This window comes from Phyllostomus hastatus, unplaced genomic scaffold (assembly GCF_019186645.2).
Source record: "Phyllostomus hastatus isolate PE091 unplaced genomic scaffold, TTU_PhHast_1.1 phas_contig_40, whole genome shotgun sequence".
NCBI lineage: Eukaryota > Metazoa > Chordata > Mammalia > Chiroptera > Phyllostomidae > Phyllostomus > Phyllostomus hastatus.
The window spans coordinates 40,106,172-40,128,836 of NW_025333872.1; the positions used below are offsets into that span (position 1 = coordinate 40,106,172).

The following is a 22,665-nucleotide window of genomic DNA, read 5'->3' on the forward strand; positions in this document are numbered from 1 at the left end:
GGCAAATGTGACTCAGCTCTGTATGGAAAACCGACAGGAGTGAAGTGGTGGGCAGGAGCCAGACCCTCAAACCAGGTTCTCCCGTGGGAACCAGGCCTAGAAAATGCATCCAGACTGTTTTGGCTTGCTCTTGCTAAAACTCTGTCACCCTGGTCTGAAACAGTAGTTGTTTATTGCCTATCTCAAGGTAATTTCCAAAGCCTGTGTGAATTTTCCCAAGGGTAAAGCGTAATCAGCTCACTACCTTTCCCTTCTGCATTTGTTATTTTCATTGCCTTGATTGTACCTAAAGTGTAGACAACATTTTATGTGATAGATAATAAATCCTTCTTTGATGTAAGACCCAAGAAAAACAATAAAAGCCTGTCCAGGCAAGGGTTGGGGTGCTCTTCCCTTGAGAGAAGCGGCCATGGGACTCTCATCCTAAGAGAGTACCATACCATCCCTTTTTCTGCACAGGACTGCTGTAGTCTGTATGCGTTTGTTCTCATCTTCAGCCACAACACGCAGACTCTGCTGGCCGGAGTTTGCCACAGCACTGTCACCGTGCAAGCAGGGGATGAAAAGGCTATAGAATGAGAGGTCGTGAACCAAGGAATATGTGTGGTCTGCAGAAGGTGCAAAAGGCAAGGAAACATTCTGCCCTACAGCCTGCTGACTCCATAATTTAGTCCTATAAGACTTATTTGGGACTTCTGACTTCCAGGACTGCAAGAGAATAAATATCTGTTGTTTTAAACCACTAAGTATGTGGTAATTTGTTACAGCAGCAATAAGAAACTAATATTGAAAGGCTGTGCTATGCTACACTTTTGTCATTTCTAGCTGCTTTTATGAGCAAAGCTTGTCTTACCTAGCAACAGTTGCTAAGTAAGTTGACAATTTAATGCTAGTGTCTAGGAGGGAGCAGCTGCTTAAATCTTCCCAAACCCAGGGCCTATACCTTACATGGCCGAGGCTCTCAGTAACATTCTTTAACATTAGCCACATAACTACTACTTAATGATGGTGAATCACTCAATTCTTACCAGCCTCTAGTATTGTTCTAAAACCTTGACTTCTCTTCCACTTTCTTAAACATCTAGCTTTTCTCAAAACTACTTTTTATGCTCTTAGGAGTATTTTAACTGTACATAGTAAAAGACATCTTAAATTTAATTATGATCAGAAATTCAAGTTACACAAACTTTGTTTGCTGTGCTGTTTGTAATAAAGTTATTCCACGAGCCCCTTTAGGGGAAACCTTCAAACGGATCCATGAATACAAGCCATTTAAGACACGCTTTTACACTCACAAAGATATACTGGGTAAGTGACTTTGCTATTTTCCTTGGTTGTAATGTTTCATAGCATTGTATGTCTTTCTTCCTGTTACAGACTTTTATCAGCTTTCCTGATCAAAGTTGCTGGTCCTACAGGGGTGTCTGTCATGAGAACATGGGTTGAAATCCAGCTTCTTCACTTACCATTTTGTGCCTTGGACAGGATACTTGGCCTCAGTCTGTAAACCTATTTGTAGCTTATTAACATAGGGACATTAATAAATATTGCAGGCGTATTAAGAGGCTTTAAAGAAATAGAGGGTGGGCCCTCGCTAGTGTGGGTCAGTGGACTGAGCACCAGTCTGTGAATTCAAAAGTTGCTGGTTCGATTCCCATTCAGGGCACATGCCTGGGTTGGGGGTCAGGTCCCCAGTAGGGGGTACATGAGAGGCAACCACACATTGATGTTTATTTCCTTCTATTCCTCCCTTCCTCTCTCTCTAAAAATAAATAAAATCCTTTAAAACATTTTTTTAAGAAATACGGGGTGGGAAAAAGTAGGCTTACAGTTGTGAGTACATGAAACAATTATTTTTGTATTTATTAATTATTGTACAAATAACTGTAAAACCACCTTTGCCCCACCCTGTATTTGTGCCTCTTGAAAAGCCTGGCACATAATAGCAAGTGGGGGTTCGTTCTGCCCTTGCCCACACTTGGGAGCCTTCCATACTCAAAGGAGTGGAAATATCCCCATCACTTTAATAAATGGGTGAAAGAAACCATAACCTATATTAGGAGCTAGAGACAAAAAGGAGATACAAATAACATGAGAATATTTACTGCATATATGCTTATAGGAAGCAAATCAAGTTGTAACTAACAGGTTTCCTTTCTTCTTATGCCCATCAGAGCTTCGGTTTGAGTTTGAGCCTTAACTGTTTTCCTAGGGACTCTCAGAACACCCCTCCGATCTTCTCTTCCGCTAACTTGGTAAACAAGTGGTGATTTAATTTCACTCCTGATCTTCGAAAACACAAATGCTAGAGAATGGAGGGTGTTTTAAAAGAACTTAAATGTAGAGGGAGATCAAATTGAAATCATCCTCTAAAAAATACCAACACCAAAACTTAATTTTAACTATAATAACTGTATAGTATGACTTTTAACTATAACCTCTAAAACGACTTGACATTTTATACCCAGGGCAGTGAGTATCTATTCTTAGATAAGCTTTTATTGATTGATTCCTTATACCTTCCAGGATATCTGAATCAAAGCATCAAGTGGATAAATTAAATCTAACTAGTTAGAAATTAATCCTTTCTATGGCCCGTATTTGTCATGGACTACTTGAAGTCACAAAAGTCAATATTCTCTGTTCTGTGTCAGTCAGTCCGGAGGCGTGTTGAAATGTCAGTATAAGTGCTGATGAGTATCGCGTAGAGCAGCAGTCCTCAGGCCTAACAGTGGGCTGCAGCACTTCTAAAAATTTTGTTTTTACTACAAATATCCAAACACAGACTCACTGGATTTAATGCGAATCCAAGTTGGACCCACTAAATTAGAACCTTCAGAATCGAGCTGCAGCATGTGTCATTTTTATTTTTTGTATTTTTACATATTTTAATAGCTTTTTATTTGGAAATAGTTTAAGACTCACAAGTTTTAAAAGTAGAACAGAGAGTTTCTGTGTACCCTTGTCCAGATTCTCTTACTGATATCTTACAGAAGAACAGTAGTCCATTGTCCAAACGAGGAAATTGGTATTGGAACAACACAATTAACTCAGGGACAGGCCTTACGTTCACTCCCCACCCCCAGCCTTGGTAGATAGTTTTATGAAATTTACCATGTGGCTATCCTGAAGTGGGAGAGGGAAGTTCTTGAGAAAAATGGGATGGGTGGGGGGGGGGGGGGCTGTGGTAGGGTGAAAATGTAGACAACTGTACTTAAAGAACAATAAAAACAATCAGAAGGAGGCAGGGGATGCTGGGCAGACAAACATGTGTCTTCCTGGTGTCTTATCTATGCTCGCTGCCAGGCTTGGCACGGTGAGAGATACACTGCAGTAAAAGGTGTGCTTTGTAACTTTAGGGAGTTGATTGTCGAGACCTAATCACATGAAAAGTTAATAATGCAGCAAATCTTAGATGTGAGAAATGAATGGAATAAAGAATAAACCCAATAATAGGAGTAGAAAGAAAGATCTCAGCGTGTGATTTCAATACTCACAGGGCTCATCATCCCCCTCCAGGTCGTAGGTCAGGTCTGAGGCCACACTCCCGTAGGAGAAGATGGAGAAAACCCTGTGCCCAGCTCAGTGAGCTCAGGGCTCTGCTCCAGCTTCAACCCTGTCCCTAGCTAGCTGACACTGTGTGGTCCTCTAAGCTCTCTAGGCTTTTATTTCCTTGTTTGTGTAGGGAAGGTGTTATGATGGGAGGGTATTATTTGTAAATTCGATTAAGTAATTGATGGAGAAGTGTTAAACTACTGCCCCCTAACTCCATGACTGAAGCAGCTAAGCCCAAGAAAACCTACACACTAAGGAAAGGCGTGCACCATGTTAAGGCATTCTGCTACCGCTTTCAGGGTCGAGGTAACACCAACATCCAGATAAGGGCAGGGCCAGGGGAGCTGAATCGTCGTGAACAGTCACAAACTATTCTACTTTGGGAACACAAAATGTGCTCCTTTCTGCCACTCTCCTCCACAGCGGCCCACCCTGTGGCCCAGCTGCACATCCCTGACGATCCCAGCCTAACAGTGCTGTGTGTGCCCTCCTGGTCAGTTAGGGAACAACTTAGCCCTTTCATCGGTGCCTTTAAAGAAAAGATTGATATCTCTTAAAAGTATCCATCTCTTAGATGACTCTAATAAATAACTGGGTCATTGTAAAAAGGGAAGCCAAGAAACATGTGGAAACTTGTAATTATTTCTCTTCAAATAGATATCGGGGCAGATATTTTGAATAAAGAAGAAGAATTTCAAGAGGCTCTACTCAAAGAACGTATTGCAAAAGCAGAAGCTAATGTGTGGGCTCAGGTAAAAAGTTGCAAATCAATTTAAATGCACCCTTACAGTCTTTTCACATTTTAGACTTGTGTGAAACAGTTAGTCAGGCAGAGCTGATGTTGAAACCTGGCTACTTTTGGGACCTTGGGCAAGCTCTTCAACTCATTAGTTTTGGCTTCTTCAAAAGCAAAAGAGGAACAATGATGCCCAGTCTATAGGGTAGTAGAGAGAGTTAAATGAAATAATTGCCTGGCACACACAGTTGGTGCTTAGTAAGAAACAGGCATCATCAGGAGCTTCATTCCTTCTAAATTGCCTCTATGTGTGGATGACTCTTGCTCCCTTTCTTCTCATTGGATTAAAACTTAAAAAAAAAAAAGACATCCCTGTTGATAGTTGTTTATTATTGCTTAATAGCTAACGTGTAGACCGTCCATCTGTGCAGTGTGTAACACGAGCCTGTTTTTTGCAGATGCTTTAGTATGGTTAATCTCCTTTTGAGCTTTTTCCTTGTTCTCCTTCTCTCTAAAGTCCTTGATACCTTGTCCACGTGACTGCTGAGGGCTGTAGGGGCCCTTTGAGTGGGGGGCTCACAGATCCCAGGCCCTTAACTGAAGCAAAATCTCGATCATCCAGCCCCTTCTTCTTTCAGTCGTAGATAAAACCATACACATGACTTCCTAAAGAAAATTAATGCTCTTTGAGAGCAGGACAAGCCACAGTGCTTACAATGTGATTTCCTGGTTTCTTAATAAAATAGTTATCATGGTGGAAAGTGTTGGAAGTGCCCAGTATTATTGCCAGTAAAAGCTTGGTATGAAAATGTGGAAGTCCAAAATGCTCCTGTACAAAGGGTAATATGTATAAAAGTCTTAGTAGTCATCTATCTTTATCAAAAATAATATATTTAAATTTATTATGAATCATAAATTATACACACCCTAATGCAAGGGAATGCTTTTGTGGGTAATCTACAATTTGAATATGGGTAATAGGATGTTCTGGGCACTCTCTCCAAATAAAATCATCCATTGTTTCTGAAGACCTGACACAGGGCGCTGGGGTGGTGCTCAGGCTCCCTTCTCAGTCACTTCAGGCTTTGCGCATCTTTTCACCTCTCTGTAGTTTTCAGATTTTCTGTAATGAGCACACTGATTACTCTCATAGTCAAATTAAGCAAGAAATGGAGTGACAGATTAAAAGAGAATCCCAGCAGCCTCCAGTACAGGTCTCTTAAGGCATTGCTGAAACAGCGGAGTTAGCTGCGGGTCGGGCCTTGCTGGGGCATCTGGCCGAGACAGCCGGTTCGCCACGGGAAGTTTGCAGTGCGAACAGAGCAGGGAGCCAGAGGTCCCACGGTGTTTGCTCTTTTTCAGTAAATATAAAAACCTGATATATTAATACATAAATGGACTCTTTCTTTCAAAGGCTGATGAACGTCAAAAACAAGCAGTGGAGAAAGCACTTGAAGAAATGAATGACATGCATAAAATTAAAATTCAGATTCTGGAAGAGCAACATCAAAAAAGTTTACAGGTTTTTATAGTGGCTTGTTTGCTGTCTTTTAAAAAGTACTTAAGTGAATGAAAAGCTCTGGCAAGGGAATAAGTGAAAACAATGTGTGATGTCTAGATGGGTGTTCCTGGAGGCTGGCCGTGAGGCCGGAGACGGTCACAGAGGAGATGCTGAACACTCCGCGGGCCCAGGAGAGCCCCCCGGGTCTGAAGGAGCCACCCCTGCCTGCCTGACCCACCACATCTCTTGCCACTTGTTCTCCTTCGCTCCTCTCACTGCCTTTCTGTGGGTCCTGATGCACCATGCGCCTTCTGATCTCCGTGTCTTTGCCAGAACGTCCCTCCTGCACGCCATCAGATTTAGCTCAAACATCCCTGCTCCCAGGGAGCCTTACCTGACAGGCTCCGCCCTGCCATCCACACAGTGTCCTAGGCACCCCTTCCGCCTTCACAGCAGCCACCATCCGTCACTACTGTAATTAGACTGTGTGACCATTTGTCCAGTGTCGGATCCCCACGTGACTGTAGCCTACATGAGGACGTGTCTCCTTGCCATCTAGTCCCAGCGGCCAGCACAGTGCCTTCACTAGTGCTCAAATGGGGATTAAACGGAGGAAGGAGGCTGCCCTCTTCTCCTGGCCTCTCTGATTGCACCCTTTGACCCAGTGTGCACTTCCTGCAGTGCCAAGAGGGTGCCTTGAGCTGTTTCCGGAGAATTTCCTTCGGGACCGGAGGTCATATAACAAGGGGGTGCCCTGTCTATTGGTTTAAGCACAGGACTGCAGACAATTAGCAAATGTTCCAGACAGAGGCCCAGGGACTGATCCTTTAGGTTAGTGCGTCCACTACAAAATTTGCTCAAAGGAGAAGGATTCAGAACTCTTTTCACATGTTGGCCACAGGAGGGACACGACAGGACACAGTGTCGATGTGTCGATGCGTGGGCGGAGGCTGGGGGGGGGAGGGGCAGAGGTCTGGTTCCAAGCTTAGCCTCATTCGATAGAACATAAGTAATAAACAGTTTGGGACGCTGGGCCCACTTATTCCTCATTTTGGCAGTGAGCACCGACCATGTATCAGGTCTCTACTAGGTGCAATTAAATGGGCTGTGCTGGCGCGGAAGAGAGGGAGTTCGCACCACGGCTCCTAGATGGTGCTGAGATCCTCCCTGCTGGGCTCCAGTGGCCAAGGTCTCTGAGGAGGTGGCTGCGATGGTCCACTGCCCATCTCCTATTTTAGTTCAAAGTGTGAAAAGCGTTTAAATAGCATGTCTAGGAATGCCTTCTTGTTAGTTGGCCTGTGCTAGTGTGGTCATACAGGGTCTTCAAGTCCTGAAATACTTCTCTGGGTGGTCAGTTGATAACCACCCTTCAAGCCCCCTGATACCTTGGCCACCCTGGTTGTTTTCTACTAGGCCCCTGGACCTCCCCCAGTCCAGCAATTTAAAGGGGCAGCAGTTTAAACTGGTGGCGGCTCTAGGACCCTGCCCAATGCTGCAGCAAGAGTATATACATTGTGAGTATCACTCCCTGGCATTAGGCTGTGCAGACAGGAAGATAAATGTGGTGCCTGTTTCGAAGAGCGTGCCTCTAGTCTCCCTTTAGGTAATCTGCACCCCATATAGACTTTCGGTAGAGTTGTTGCCCTTAATATTGAAATAGAGGTCCTAAGAAAATGTAAAAGGGAAAAGTTAGAGAGAGGTTTACCTTTCTAAAATATTGGTCTAGGATTTGAGAATTTATCTTTGTACTGCTGCCTCAAGGACATTTCTTATACAATGAAAGAGTGATTTGTCTCAGAGGGATGTGTAGGGTTATCTTAACTGTTATAGACATCAGTACTGCTTCTGAGGGGGTCTGTGAACTCCCTACCTTAGTTTCTACTCATCTGGGAGCTTAACATGAAAGTTCCGGGGCCCCACCTGACATACAAAGTCACCAGCAGTGTTTTGAACCAGCAGCCTCTGTGATTCTCACATATTAAATTTTGACACTACCAATAAATAGAGCAGAAAACCAAGTTCTTTAGAACTAAATAGCATTAAATTCTTACCTTACCAAGTACTGCTCTAATATGATGTAAAGGATTTGGGATAGGTCTCAAACACTTGATGTTAAATAAATTTCTAGATCATCTCTAATGGAGATAGTATTTTGAAAAAGTATTTATATTCTTTCACTCAAATATAGTAATATTAAAAAGTAAGTGAGAAAATAAGAGCCAAAAGAAAATAAGGAAAATTAGCCCTGGCTGGTGTGCCTCAGTGGATTAACCACCAGCGTGTGAACCGAAAGGTCAAGGTTAGATTCCCAGTCAGGGCACATGAGTGGGTTGTGGGCCAGGCCCCCGGTGCAAGAGGCAACCAATCAATGTTTCTCTCATACATTGATGTTTTTTTTCCCCCTCTTTCTCCCTCCTTTCCTCTCTCTCTAAAAGTAAATAATTTTTTAAAAGTTTTTAAAGAAAAATTAGAGTAGGAATTATAATGAAATCAAGGATGATTTTAAAACTTAAAAACACATGTAATCCATGAGGTCCTGTGCAATGAACACAGATTGGGACTTGAGCTTTCTGGCATTCAGTGCAAGGGAGAAAATGCCATGAATCACTGCAGCCACAAGGTAAGAAGAATCAAGTGTTCAGACAGGTCCAGAGAATCCTACATGCGATACCTAAGAGGAACTCCCCCTGATGGAGATATGTGTTCTAAGTGCCTGTAGAACATCTATATAGTAAGTATGATGTATTTTGTGAGTCCATTTCTTATTATGTCTCAAAATTATAACCTCTTCTTTAAATACACTCAAAATGCATTTCAGTACAAGCAGTTTAATCAGAGGACTTTCCATTGAATAAGGACACAGCCAAACAGTAGGCCCTTGAATTATTTTTGTAACTTTAAATATGTACTCCCCATGCTAAGTGAGGCAGTAAACTGATTTTGGTTTTACTAAATTGTTATATAAAAGAGGGACTAGGTTTAAAACTCTGAATCCTAATTCAGAATCCAGCCAAAATAAAGGGCTGGGATGTCATTTTTATTTTTGTTTAAAAGATTTCACTTACTTATTTTTAGAGAGAGGGGAAGGGAGGGAGAAAAGAGAGGAGAGACACAGCAATGTGAGAAAGAAACATCTATTCTTTGCCTCTCACATGCCCCTAACCGGGGACCTAGCCCGGAACCCAGGCCAGGAATGTGCCCTGACTGGGAATCGAGCTGGTGACCTTTTGGTTTGCAAGACAATGCCCAACCCACTGAGCCATACTAGTCAGGGCTGGGATGACATTTTTAAATTCTATGATTCAAATAAAAATGTATTATGATGATACCTCATCTATTTATCTAACCACTCCATAATGTCAATTATGAAATTGACATTAAAATAAAATTTTAAATAATTTTAAATAATTAAAAATATTCCCTAAGAATTTAAATAAAGACCTCTGAGTATAAGATAGACACTCATGCTTATTAGCCTTAGCAGAAACTCTCCAACCTCCCCTCAAGTGGTGTCACATATTACTTGACAAAATGGTATCACACTTTCTTGACAACCTGAACTCAACAGGCGTGGTTCATTTGCTTTTACACATCCAAAATAGATTAAAGGCTGGAAACTGGAAATGACAAAAAGGAGCTCACTGACAACAGTTAGAGAGTATTTAGCCCAATGGCATGTAAAGAATGAGAACTCATTGCCAAAATCAGATATCAAATATAAAAAAGCAAAGCAGTCTGGGGTCATTTATAACAGAGACAAATAGTCCTGTGAACTTGAATGATTACGGAGTTGCAGTATAAAGTATTTAGCCCAGTGCAATCATTCATCTTTTTCTACTGTCCCGGATCATCAAGAAACGTTAATGTGTGCACTATACTCTTTTTTATGAAGTAAGATAAATGTTGAAGACATTTGAAACATTTCTTTTTAAAAAAAGATTTTATTTATTTATTTTTAGACAGAGAGGAAGGGAGGGAGAAAGAGGGAGGGAAACATTAATGTGTGGTTGCCTCTCATGCGCCCCCTACTGGGGACCTGGCCTGCAACCCAGGCATATGCCCTGACTGGGAATCAAATCAGCAACCTTTGGATTCATAGACCAGCACTCAACCCACTGAGCCACACCAGCCAGGCATTTAGAAATAGCTTCATTCAAAATGTTTTATTATCAAAAAGTTCTAGTTATTTAAGAGACAAATCATTTCTAAGTAGACGATGTTATCCAAAAAAAGATTTCTCAATACATGAACTGAGATCACTCTGGATAGATCCATTCTTGAAGTTGATTTCTGTTGTCTTTTTCATTAAAAAAAAATCTTTTTTGCCACTGGAGTAGCTGAAGTGAGAAGTTGAAAACTTTGTTTCTCTTGAAAAAGCAGAAGTCTAACAAATATTTAATTGTTGGAACTTTTTTTTTCTAAAAAACTAAAGTGATTTCAGTTTTTCTTGAAACTTAAAGAGATAGAGAGCTCACTGTACTATCTCATAAGCCTACAGGATTTCTGGAATGAAAATAATTAGAGGAAACCTGTGGAAAACACTAGCATCACAGCCAGCAATAAAATGAGAGGCTGGTGTCAAGAATCCTGGTTTCTCTTCCTAGTTCTTCTGCTGACTAACTATGAAATGATTTAATTTCTGTATGTTCTCTCACTATACCTACAATAAAGATTAAAATTTACCTTCCAATGAAAGATTTGAAACTCCTAGACAGAATTCATTGCTCCTTCTTTTTTGCGTGTATTTCTACTAAACTGCTTGCACAGTTTGTGGCAGCTGGGCCTAGCAGAGTGCCTGCCACCCCCAGGAGTGAGCAGGCATTTCCACAGTGCTGGCAGGGGTTTTTTTATTTATTTTTATTTTTATTTTTTGAGGATCTGGCCTCCTGGAGTCCTGTTTCACCTGTGCCTCCTCCCTTAACTTGGCTAATGGCATCCACAGGTTCTGCTACCCCAGAGCAGTGAAAACTTGTTCCTGTCCCCCCAGTGAATGAGAAAGGGCCACTCAACACTAAGGACAGTGGGCACTGGCAGGCAGGTTCCTGTGACCACAGAAATGTTCAATTGTTAACTGCATGAGACACTCAGGAGACACAGTTATTGTTTCTACCATTCCCCATGACTTTCCTCCTAAAGTAGAATCTCAGTATATATTTCTAACTATATATAGATAAAATGACATTATAGAATATTTGCACAATCAAGAAAAAATAACCGTAATTTAACTGTTTTCCCTTTCTGCATATTCACTCTCAAAATTGTCTATATAAATATTTATGCAACCTAGTTTGCATGTTTCTGGTTTTACTTAGCATCATAGAAATGGAAGTTTTCCATATTATGCCTGCTATTTTTTAAACTACATGTGTTTGCAGGTGCACATTTCATCAGGTTCTTAAACATCAAAGCTGTAACATTTAAACCTAGTTTTATTGTTGCTTAAGGAAATGGCAGATAAAACCAAGACAGAGATGCAGCAAAACATGGAAGAAGAACTAAAGAGGGAGAACTTGGCTGCAGAACAACGCATGGTCCACAGAATCCAGAGAATCATGACGGAGTGCCACAGGGAGAAAGTCCAGGCTGTGGAGAAAGTCAGGGCGGAAGAGAGACAGAGGGCCCAGGAACTGATCCAGGCCCAGAAAAGGTATTCCAGAGAACACATTTGCAAATTAGTGTTTCACTCTGTCAAAATCACCTTGGAGAAAGGGGTAAGACTAAGTCAGCACATAGGTGGATATTTCCCAGTTTTTGTGTTTTCACATTATGGGATATATCAAACACAGAGAACAGTACACAATGTGTTGTAGAGTGTGTGTGTGCATGTATGTGTGTGGTCTAAAACAATAATAATATGCATACGCAAGGACCTGCCACCCTTTTAAAGGGATTGAAAACTGGTGATGCTTCCGAAGCTCCATGTCTTCTTCTTCAGTCCCTTTCTTCCTCTCTTCCCTCTCCAGAGATAACTACTGTCCTCAATGTTTTCATTCTGTATGTCCAGTGTTAAGAGGCTGAGGAGAGGAATTAAGAAATATGTTTTTCCACAAACACATAAAAGTCAATCTTCATATTTTTTAGCCTATAACGTACACTATTGTGGACGTGTTACTTTTTGTTTTGTTTTTTAATTGCACAAGTAATACATGCTGTAAATGAAATGGACATTATGAGAATATAGGGAGCAAAAGTTGCTAAGTCCCCACCACCGCCTCCCTACCCTTCCCTGTTTCCCAGAGTCAGCCATTTTAAATAACGGCGTCTACATCTTTCCATGCTGTTTTGATGTATTTGCAACCTTATTTATGTGCATAATCACAAACAATTTCTATATAAATCAGATCATATACAATATGTAAAAATTTTAAGAACACCAAAGTAGCCCTGGCTGGAGTGGTTCTGTTGGTTGGAGCATCGTCCTGTGCACCAAAATGTCGTGGGTTAGATTCCCAGTCAGGGCACATGCCTAGGTTGTGGGTTCAGTCTCTGGTCCAGGTATGTACTGGAAGCAACCAGTGTTTCTTTCTCTTTCTCTCTCCCATCCTCTCTCTCTCTAAAATCACAACATATATCTTTGGGTGAGGATTACAAAAAAAGTAACTATTTTTATTTATGTAATGAACATTTAGTGGAATTAGCTAATTTTGACAAGGCAGTAGTAAGGAGCCCTGTTGATTATCGGGACCAAGAGGAAACTACAGTTTCCACATGTTAAGTGACCTGCCTAAGATCCCTTCATTGTAGCAGCAAAATAAGACTAAAACCTCTGTATTTGACCTCCTAGTCTAGGACTTACCTCTTCTGCTTTGCTTCTGGAGTTAACAAACAAATCTGTTTGTATGTAATTAAGAGGTAAAAATCTTCCTCGTTATGTCTGTTTAGAACAGGGCCAAAGGTAAAATCCTGTAGGATTCTTATTTTGCAGGTAAAAAAGAATGAGGGCTGCAGGTATGGCTGTTTCAGTGGTACCTCCCTTCTTGCATAGGAGATACATCCTTATTGAGATAGAAGAGGAAGGTGAGAGAGGATTTATAGAGCAATTTAGAGAAGGTGGCAATTACCAGATGAGTGTGGCCCGCTACAGTGGAAAGTGGCACCCTCCTCTCCCAGCTCCTCCCGCCCTCTGTGTGCAGGAGCTCTGCCCCGTCTGGAGGAACCTCTGGGCCCACTCCTCACACACCTGCAGCTTCTGCTCCTTCCTTCACTGCACTGCTTTCACCCCTCCCCCTCCACTTTCTCTGTGAGGTTCAAAGGAAAGATTTTCAATGGCCCCCTTTTACTCAATCAGTTGACTTAAGATTAGGGAACTTCCATGCCTGTTATTTAAGTATATCCATCTAGAATGTCCATTTTGTTCATTGATGTGTTCCAAATGCCTGGAAAAGAGCCTGGCACATGGTAGGCATTCTTTAAATATTTATCCAACAAACGTTCAAATGTGTTCCAGTCAGCTGAACCCATTCTGCTGCACACCAGATCTTATTTCTAGACACTGCTAGATTCCAGCATTCTTCTGAGCATTTGTAGAAACTAATATATACAGAAGGACCACTGTTTAGAATTGCGCCTATAGACCATTTATTTGGCTATAAACTTCCACTTAAGACTTAAGGACTCAGAATTCTGACATATTAGGACAAATTTGTTAAATGCACGGAAGATGTTTTTGTGTATTGAGGTGGACTGGACTTTAAACAGATTAGTAATTTCAGAATTTAAAAACAAAAACAAAAACCAGAAACATATTTGCTTGGTTCTAAGTGTTTCCTAGCCTAAGGCAAAGGTGTGAATAGAGTGACAGCTCAGGGATTTTTGTGGCGGCCGCTGTAATTCCAATGACAGCTACCTTTATTGAACACCTGACATCTGCAGGGCCCTTTGTACGTCTCTTGTTGAATCCTCATATCCCTTCCTGGAGGATTCTGTCATCCCCCATATCCCAGGTGAAAACCCTGAGTCTTAGAGTGAGACTAAGGAAATTGCCAAGGGTCATGAGGAGTGGAGGTGGCGGGGCCCAGTGTGAACCTTGGTCTGTGTGATGCCAACGCCTTAGACCTTCTGTTATGCTACCTGGTTCACCTCACCACAGAAGTGCCTTCTGTGGATGTGGATCTGAGCTCTGGGACAAAGAAATAAGGGTGTTTTCGCAGTGTTATGTGAAGTAGCTTAAGCATGGCTGTGCCATATGAGCAGGGCTAGATGGACTGGTACAAAGAACACATAGGAGCTGGAAGAGCTCAGAGTCCTGGAAAGATCAGGCAAACTGAGAGTGTGGGCCGTGTGCTGAGGCAGGTTTCCTGAGGGAGTTAGTCTTGGGTTGGGCCTTAGAGAGAAGGAAAGGAAGAGGTCCCGTTTGTGAAAGACTGCAAAGAGCGAGAACAGCACGCACAAACACGGAGGGAGAAGGTGGGTAGTAAAATGAGGCAGAGCCAAGGCAAGCTTGAGAATATTTACACCCCGAGAGAGGAATGTGCTGCCGAAGGTTGGCCTCTGGAGATGCCCCCACCCCCCATGAATTCCTTAACCTGTGTGATGCCTGCAGCCCCAGCTTAGGGGCGTCACTGGTCCTCCTGCCAGACCAGGGGCACTCCGTCCCCAGTGTTTCAGGCAGAAAACCCAAATATATTTTCCTTATGAACACAATGGTTATAGCTGATGAGGAGAGTGCCAAACAGTCCTGTGATTCAAGTGAAAATAAATTAGTAGCTTATTGTGGGCTCCTCAGGCGAACAGTCTGCTATGTTCACTGTTGCTCTAAACTCTTAATGTACAAATGAATTTTGAAAACAAATCCCTTCATAATTTAGAAATATCCTATAGGGAAATGACATGTCAGTTCTTATTGTCTTAGGTTCCAAGATTTTAACTGATGGACACAGAAAGAAGGTTGAAAAGTATAGTATTAGCAACATGCATAGGGAAAACAAAAAGTTCACTTATGTGGTAGAAGGGAAAGAATAGCCATTAATATTTTTCTTTAAACCTGTGAGCAACACATCTTACACCTTTTTAAGAGCCTTCCAAATATAGTGAGAAAGAGCTAAGAGAGGCCCTAACAGGAGCAAAGGACAAGTCAATGTCCAGTATGGGTTTTCCATGCTGTATCTGTTTTCCCCAAGAGCCTAGAGAGGTTGGATTATTATATATTAGATTATATTTTTGTTTAATAATGTATTTTTATCTCTGAAAACACATCTTATAAAATGTCAGACTGAATTCTATAGATATACATGCATGCACTACAATTATTTTGAAAATACTTCAGTTTACTTCCAGCACTGCTCTTAAATATGGTGTGTGTTTCACAATTCCAAGACTATAGCCTCATAAAGTGAGAGGTGGCAGGTGGACCTCACCACTTATACAAAGAAGCATAGACATTCACTTCACTTTGGAAGGGGCATCATAGGTCATCAAGTTGAACCTGCCATCCCTTCCCTGGATGCCTACAAAGGGTCGGTGAGCCTTGGAAGTATTTCCTTGACAGGAATTTTATGACCGGTGGAGGTGGTTGGTTCAGATGCTGAAGCCTGTACCTGTCATGTGCTTCATAAAGTGGATCCAAAATATGCACGTCTCTCCTCTATACACAGTGATTCTTTGGGTATTTGAAAAGAGAGATATTGTCCAAGCTTTTGTATGAAGCAAAGGAAAAACCAAAAAGTACTACTACTAAACCAGGTGTTTTAGTCTCCCCTCATGTGTGATTTCTGGGCCAACTTTTGGGGATAAAATGTGGGTAATTTTGTATTAATCAAAATATATTTTAGATATACCACAAGAATTCACTATTTTTTATGGTGAATATTTTGCTTATGTTGAGAATCCTTTTAAGCATGAATTATTTTAGGCTTAGTAATGCTTCAATTTGCCTGTTTTAAAATTTGGTGTTATTTGGCACACAAAAAAAGTGTTGGGGGTAGCTACATCTATATTGCCTGTTTATTCATTCATGCATTTTTTGGCTGCCTGTTTGATACACAGTGGGCACCAGGCCAGGCAGGGGAGATACAAAGACAAATGGGCGCTCCAGCATCCGCCACCACATGCACCGCACCCTGTGCCCACCTCCCGCCTGGCTTCAACTCCACAACTTCAAAGACGTCATTAGAATAAAGGTCAGAGACATCCTGACCTGAAACTGAAGGAGTGGATTCCAAGGGTCAAAAATTTAGGCTCTAAGGAAGGCTGGAAAAAGCCAAAAAAGACATTTCATAAACAAACAAACAAACAAACAAACAAACAAACAAACAAACAGATTCTCTTAGCAAGAACAGAGTGTGATAGTAAGGTGTTTAAAGGTGGTTATAGCATGGAGGGTAGGAGCTGGAGTCATCTAGGATGTGCTTTACTTGAGTAGTTTTTGTTGAAATCACCTCTGGAGGAGCCTTCTGGTCAGTCCCGTAGATGAACACCTCCTCTGTATGGACCAGGAGAAAGCCAGGAAGTCCAGTCTGCTTGTTCCAGAGCTGTGCTTCTGGAGAACAATAATTAGCTATCTCTTGGGTATTTGAGGCTGGCTCAAGGAAGCTTCCTTTCAGCTCCTTATTTCTAAGCCCCAGGGGCCCTGGTTACCACCTTCACAATCTCACCCCATAAGGAAGGTTTCGTAAAACATCGGACTGAATCCTAAGGATAAGTGTAGGTGACACTTCCAACTCTATTCATGATGTCACTTCTTCTTCTTTTTTACTACATACTCTGCTTTTTATTAATTATTTAATCAAGTCAATATCTGTCAACAAATGACCCTCTTGCAAATATAGGAAACTCGTTTATCAAAACACTGTATTAAGCCTTTATACATGAATTCTTAATACTCAGCAACTGATTTTCTAAGATATCCAAGTTAGAAATCTGAGCAGATAAACTATTAACTGCCTGAAAACTTTCCAAAGGATTTTCATGACCTTTTACATCTTGTTTAAAATGAAATTAGCTTTGTCCCAGAAGCTCAGCGTAGCTCTTTCGAGTTTTTAAATATGTCTCCTGACACCCTGGGGCAAGGACCGTAGTTACGCTGTAATAAACCCCACACAAGAAATGTGTTGGAGGGACCGCTGTTTCTTCCTTGGCATCTCTTCCACGAATGGTGCCTCCATCTTCCTATGACCCAGGCTGAGGACTGGGAACTTGGTTTGGATTCCCCTGCTTCCTGCCTCCACTATCTCCTAGCAGTCATAAACGCTGGCACGTGTGACTTTGTAATATTTCTTGGGTTTATCCCTTTTTCTCTTCCTATTTCTTTCTCTTTCATCTTGAGTTCAGACCCTAATCTTTGCACACCCAGGATATTACAAAATAGTACAAATTGGTCCTCTACTTTACCCCACTAAGATTCAATTTACCCAATATTGCCAGAGTAATGATTCTAAAACAATATTTTTATTGCATTACCCCTGATAAAAAATATTTAATGATCTCTTACATGAATGAAGCAGGTAATGGTGAGGGGCAGAAACTGTCCCACTTTCTCAGCTGTGTGCCACTGAACAATAACCAGATCTCTCTAAGCCTTAATTTCCTTGCCTGTTATTACATGGGAATAATAAGAGGTAATAAATAAAAATCATACCAGCTTCAGTGGGTTAGTGTTGAAATTAAATGGGATGTAATGCATTTAAAATGCTTAGCATAGTCCCTGGGATGCAGTAAATAATAAACATTAATCCTTGTTATTAATAAGGGATACAGCCTAGTTGGTGGGAAAAGGAAGGAGAGAAACAGCACAGCACCTAGACAGGCTAAGGACAAACCATGTTTACCTCAAGACTGCCTGATCTGTCAGGTTCAAAAGTCAAGTTGAAAGGACCAGTGACAATGACAAAATTGCATCTTGGAGGATAGAATTTAGAAGAAAGGCAAGGTGGTAGGTATTGGAAAGACTATATTAGACAAGAAGGCGGGGGGGAAGATTTTTTTTTAAAGATTTTATTTATTTATTTTTAGAGAGGGAAGGGAGAAAGAGAGAGAGAGAGAAAAACATCAATGTGTGGCTGCTGGGGACCATGGCCTGCAACCCAGGCATGTACCCTGACTGGGAATTGAACCTGCAACACTTTGGTTTGCAGCCCGCGCTCAATCCACTGAACTACGCCAGCCAGGGCTGGAAGATTTTTATTAATAAGCATAAATATTTGAATCCATTTGTAGGTGTTTTAAAGTTCTCAAACCTTTAGAGGTTCTGCCAAACTAGGCTAACCAGAGATACCCATCAAAGGTGTGTCACAAGGGCTAAGAGCTACTGGACTTGGACAGCCTGGGCTGCACGCTCATTCTCCGCTTTCACTAATTAAATGATGTGGGCAAGTCACTCCATCTCTGTGAGCCTGTCTCCTTACCAGTGAAGTAGGCATAATAATGGGCCCACCTATGGACCTATTTTGAGGAATCATGGAGTTAATATATGCTTGGAATGCTCCTTCACCTGCCTGGCACGTGGCAATCCAATAGGCAGCTATAAGTTACACATAATCACATATATTGTAACCACAGGTCTGTGAACTCATTCAGCAGTGGTTCTCAAAGTGTGATCCCAGGACCCCTGAGAATCCCTGAGACCCTTTGGTGGTGGGGGTGGGGGGTGGGGGGGGCTCCATTTTCACAAAAGTCATGTTATTATTGAATGAATTTATTGATAGTTCCTATCAACCTGTGAGTTTTTCCTTTCTGGCTAAAGGTAAGTAGCTAGATTGATATACAGAAACACTCTCTTTAGGGGTTTGGAACTCTGACCCCTGTTTCTTCATTTTTAAGTACACAGTGTTCATATTTTTCTGGGTAAGGTGGACTCAAGTTCCTAAAGTTACTGTCAGACCCTAGACTGGTGGCCTGTCCTTAGCCCACAGCAGGGAAGTTGATGGGCGACCTCTGTGCTCTGAAAAATGTTGTTTGATTGGTAACAGTGGTTAGAACACAAAAGCTCATCTCTACCAACCTGTCTCAGCCTGGGGTCCCACCTAAAAAATGCAATGAATTCTCACACATCCATGGTGAAAGACAAAATCTTTTTGTTTTTAGTGGCTACTCCATCAAACTTATAAGCCCCTTTTATCTTTTGTAGCAAGGCCCTGGAGGAACTTGTGAGTAGTGGTATGACAGTTATGAACGACCAGAGGAAGAGTGTGAGCAAACTGGTAAAGGAAAAAGAACGTGAAATGAACATCTACTACTCCATGGCTCAGAGGCAGAAGCAGGAAGAAGTGCACGAAGTGCTTCAAGAAGCAGAGAAAACACATCAGATCACACTGGGAAATGTGGTGGATAAACTGGTCAACACTCAGGAGGAGCTGCTGTCTGTTGCAAAACAGCTGGGAGCTATGACAAACTGGAAAGATTTCCTTGAGGAAGAACTACAAGAAACGAGAGAGGCATTTCAAAAATACATCAATTTTACATTTCCTAACCTTTCACCAGGGCATGCAGATTTTATTCTGCCAAAAAGAAAGAAAACACCTTCCAATCTTATTATTCAGGAGAATGAAACAACTCTTAATTAGAGGTGTTCAACTGAAATTTCACTACAAAAGACATTGTTCCAAAGGCTAAATAAATTCACTCAAAAAACACTTTTTGATCTGGTTGTGTGCAGGGTACTATGGGGCTGTGAGCATTTTGATGGAAAATGAAAATATTCAAAAGCACATTCCAGACTCCAGAGAGTTCCAGCCCTGAGGAGAGATAAGAGTGCGAGTGATTAAAACTGACTAGAAAGGAAAAAGCTTTCTTGGAAGAAATCTAAACAAACTTCTGTATCTGGCTTTATTCATGTTTTCATCAGACATGTAACTACATTAGTGTCTGTGGCAGTTGAAAACAAACAAAAGGACATGTTTTTGTAGATTGTTCTCATTGTGGAGAGGTGTACTAACTTCTAGTACAGAGATCTGGTGAGCTGCAATAACACTTAGGGAAAAGAGTGATTTCCCTCAAATTCAATAGGATAAAATCTAACTTCTGGGAACCCCTTATAAAATAATTCAGAAAGTACTCGCTTTCTGAAAGAAAACCGTCTGTGGAGAACAGACTGCCTGCCCCAGGTGGGGAGTCCTCTTGTGTTTACCCCCAAGCCCATGAGTTCTTTAAACTCATCTCCTTTGGGTCAAAATGCAGAAAAACCCTTCAGTAGCCAATGCTCAGAACCCACCCGTGTCAACGTCCATGAGTTGAAATGGAAGAAACCCCAAGGCACAAAGACTTCTCCTCAAATCCATCCACTCTAATGTAGTATCCTTAAATTACTCATCGCCAACCTATATTGGTGGCTTTAAAATTAGTAACTTGGAAAGCACTTTCCAATAAATTAAAAAGTGCTATTATCAAGCCAGATTCAGGCGGATTTGTTTCCATCAACCTGCCTGGGACTTTTTAAATGGAAAAAGCAGCCATTTGTTTACAATTGCACAGTGGACTACACTCTCTTCTGTGTTAAGCTCTCTGGCCCTGCAGGACTTCTGCGGTCCACACCAACTGTTTGCCTAGGAGCTGAAGTGATAACGTTGACACAGTGCTTCACACCGTTTTTTCATGTGTGTTCTTCTCACACCCATCTGCGAGACAGCACAGCGGTTGTTATTCCACTGTTTATAGATGACAGAATAAAAATTACTATGACTAAGGTATTTACCTGTGTGAAGCACTTTAAAAACATTCATACTTAATCCTCACAACAACTTTGGAAAGTATGATTGCCCTCAACTTATAGGAAGAGAAACTGAGGCCCAGGAAAGTTTAATAAATTGCCCCCCGGGACACACAGCTAGGGACACAGCCAGAGTTCAAAATATTTTTTTCAGAAATTAAAAGACATTTATTGAATACTGAATTTACAGAAATAGTCAATATGTATTCTTAATATAATGTATATCTTTTATAAATGCCTCCTTTTTACAAATTTTATTGTTGACACTTGCAGACAGCCCCATTTCAGAGTTCACAATATTAGGGAAGGCGCAGGGAGACGGGTGCAGGAGAGACGGCTGGCATGCACCTGGAGCATGCACGCAAGTGGGCTCATTCATTCTCACAGCAATTTCCAAAAGGCAGGAATTAGCACAGGCACAAATGGGCTACTTTCTCAGTCATACAGCTACTAAGGGGCAGAGCCAGTGTCAAATCTAGAAAGCGAGGCTTCGACCTGTGCTTTGTCCTCATTGTGTTTGGCCTGAACATGACCATCTTGGTGGTGGTTTGTTGACTCTGCAAGTGCGTGTCTGTGGAGTCTGTGACGAGCACGGGGGGAATGTGGTCCGTCCCGTGCCAGGCGTCGTTTTGTGTCTTCTAGAAGTGAAAGGAAGTTGGACCTAGGACTGTGGTGTCCGAGTTCCCGGAGTCACCCACCACAGGGGAGCAGAAGGAACCCATCTCCCAAAGGGTCACTTCATGGCCACAGTTAAACAGGTCTCCTTTGGCATTAGTGAAACTGAATCACATGAAAAGAAAGCAGGCAACTTATTTTTGGTTTGGAAAAAAGAACCTAACTTCTCAGTCTTTAGCTAGATTGGAAGAAATTACATGATCATTGATTTTAATATTTTCCTGTTCACACTCCAGGCCCTGCTCTGATCCCAACCCCAACAACAGCATCCACAGGTTTTAAAAGTTACTTGGGTCCTGACTGGCTCTCTTGGTGGATTCCCAGTCAGAGCACATGCCTGGGATAGGGGTCAGTCACTGGTCCGGGTGAATACATTGTTTCTCTCTCATTCTCCCTCCCTTCCCCTGTCTCTAAAAATAAATTAAATCTTTAAAAGTGATTTGGCTGCTTCTGAGAGTTAAATATCTTATTACTGCCCTGATCCCAGCTTTACCCCCCGGAGGGCCCACCAGAGGACTCTGGTACCCACTTCTTCAAACTGCTAATCACCGCTCATGTCATAGGGCTGATTACAGGGGACCCTGTCAGGACAGACTGGCTTGACCTCAGACCCCCATTTACCACTCACCTCGTGGCCCGGAGTCAGCACTCACCATGCGGGGAGGGTCTTTTTTCAGAGCTCTTGTTCTCCCTCAGCTTTACTTCTCCCGAGACCAAATTAAAGAAACATCATCTTTGACCTTACCCAGATCCTTCACCTTGATTTGGTCACCACAACCCACAGTTTTTTTCTAGCTTGAAAGTCTCCCAGATAATATAACCCCAAAGAATTAAAGTTCAACATGGATGGATAGTTTGCCCTCAGGAGCAGAAAAAGCTGATAGCAGACCGAAAATGAGAGCTCACTCCTTCCAGCATGCCATTCTGTGGGCCTCTCTGCGGTCTCTTGTTTCTTTGGCACTGATAAGGATGAGCCTGATGGATTAAAAAATAATGGAAGATATAGCAACGACCATTTATTGAGCATCTGCTATATATCAGACATGGTACTAGGTTCTTTACTAAACCTTGTCTTAGCTGAACTCTCACAGTGACCCTGCAAGATATTTACACTTGCCTCCATTTGGGAAACCAGGAGACAGGAGTAAAACCACTGGCTGAAGATCACACAATTATTTGAGCCCATGTGTTTTTCACAACTACAGCACATCGGCCTACTTCAGTGCCTGTGTAAACATCGAGTTGGTGTCAAGGATCCACTGCTTCCAGAATACATTGGAGTTGCAGGAGGGCGATTCTGAGTTATTGTGAAGGATCCCGACTCTTCCAGGGGCATGGGCTGGGAGCCAAGAACGAAGTGGAGCAGAACTGGACAGCCTTCCCTGAACGTGCTTGGTGAGCAATTCCATGCCAAGCCCAGGGGTGAATTTGTGGAGAGCTGTCCCCTGCAGCTCCCTCCACCATTCTGATGTCTAAAAGTGAGAATTCAAAAATCAAGTAAAAATTGAAAGTGAGGTATGTTTTTGAAATCCCAGTGAGATTGTTACTCCAAGGTTT

The 22,665-nt window shown here is 41.9% G+C and overlaps 1 protein-coding gene across 1 annotated transcript; it reads left to right on the forward strand.

The window, feature by feature from the left end:
- The first annotated feature begins 1,160 nt into the window (after positions 1-1,160).
- On the forward strand, positions 1,161-19,331 carry CUNH6orf163 (chromosome unknown C6orf163 homolog). Its single transcript, XM_045844141.1, has 5 exons — positions 1,161-1,308; positions 4,213-4,307; positions 5,706-5,813; positions 11,237-11,439; positions 18,856-19,331. Exons 1-5 carry the CDS (start codon positions 1,161-1,163, stop codon positions 19,289-19,291), a joined length of 990 nt encoding a protein of 329 aa, XP_045700097.1. The 3' UTR covers positions 19,292-19,331.
- The last annotated feature ends 3,334 nt before the right edge of the window (positions 19,332-22,665 follow it).

Excerpts from the sequence above, each read along its gene's own strand:
- CUNH6orf163 (XM_045844141.1), top strand. The coding sequence starts at position 1,161 with ATGATCAGAAATTCAAGTTACACAAACTTTGTTTGCTGTGCTGTTTGT. Across the intron at positions 5,814-11,236 it reads AACATCAAAAAAGTTTACAG|GAAATGGCAGATAAAACCAA; the intron begins GTTTTTATAGTG and ends TTGTTGCTTAAG. Across the intron at positions 11,440-18,855 it reads CTGATCCAGGCCCAGAAAAG|CAAGGCCCTGGAGGAACTTG; the intron begins GTATTCCAGAGA and ends TATCTTTTGTAG.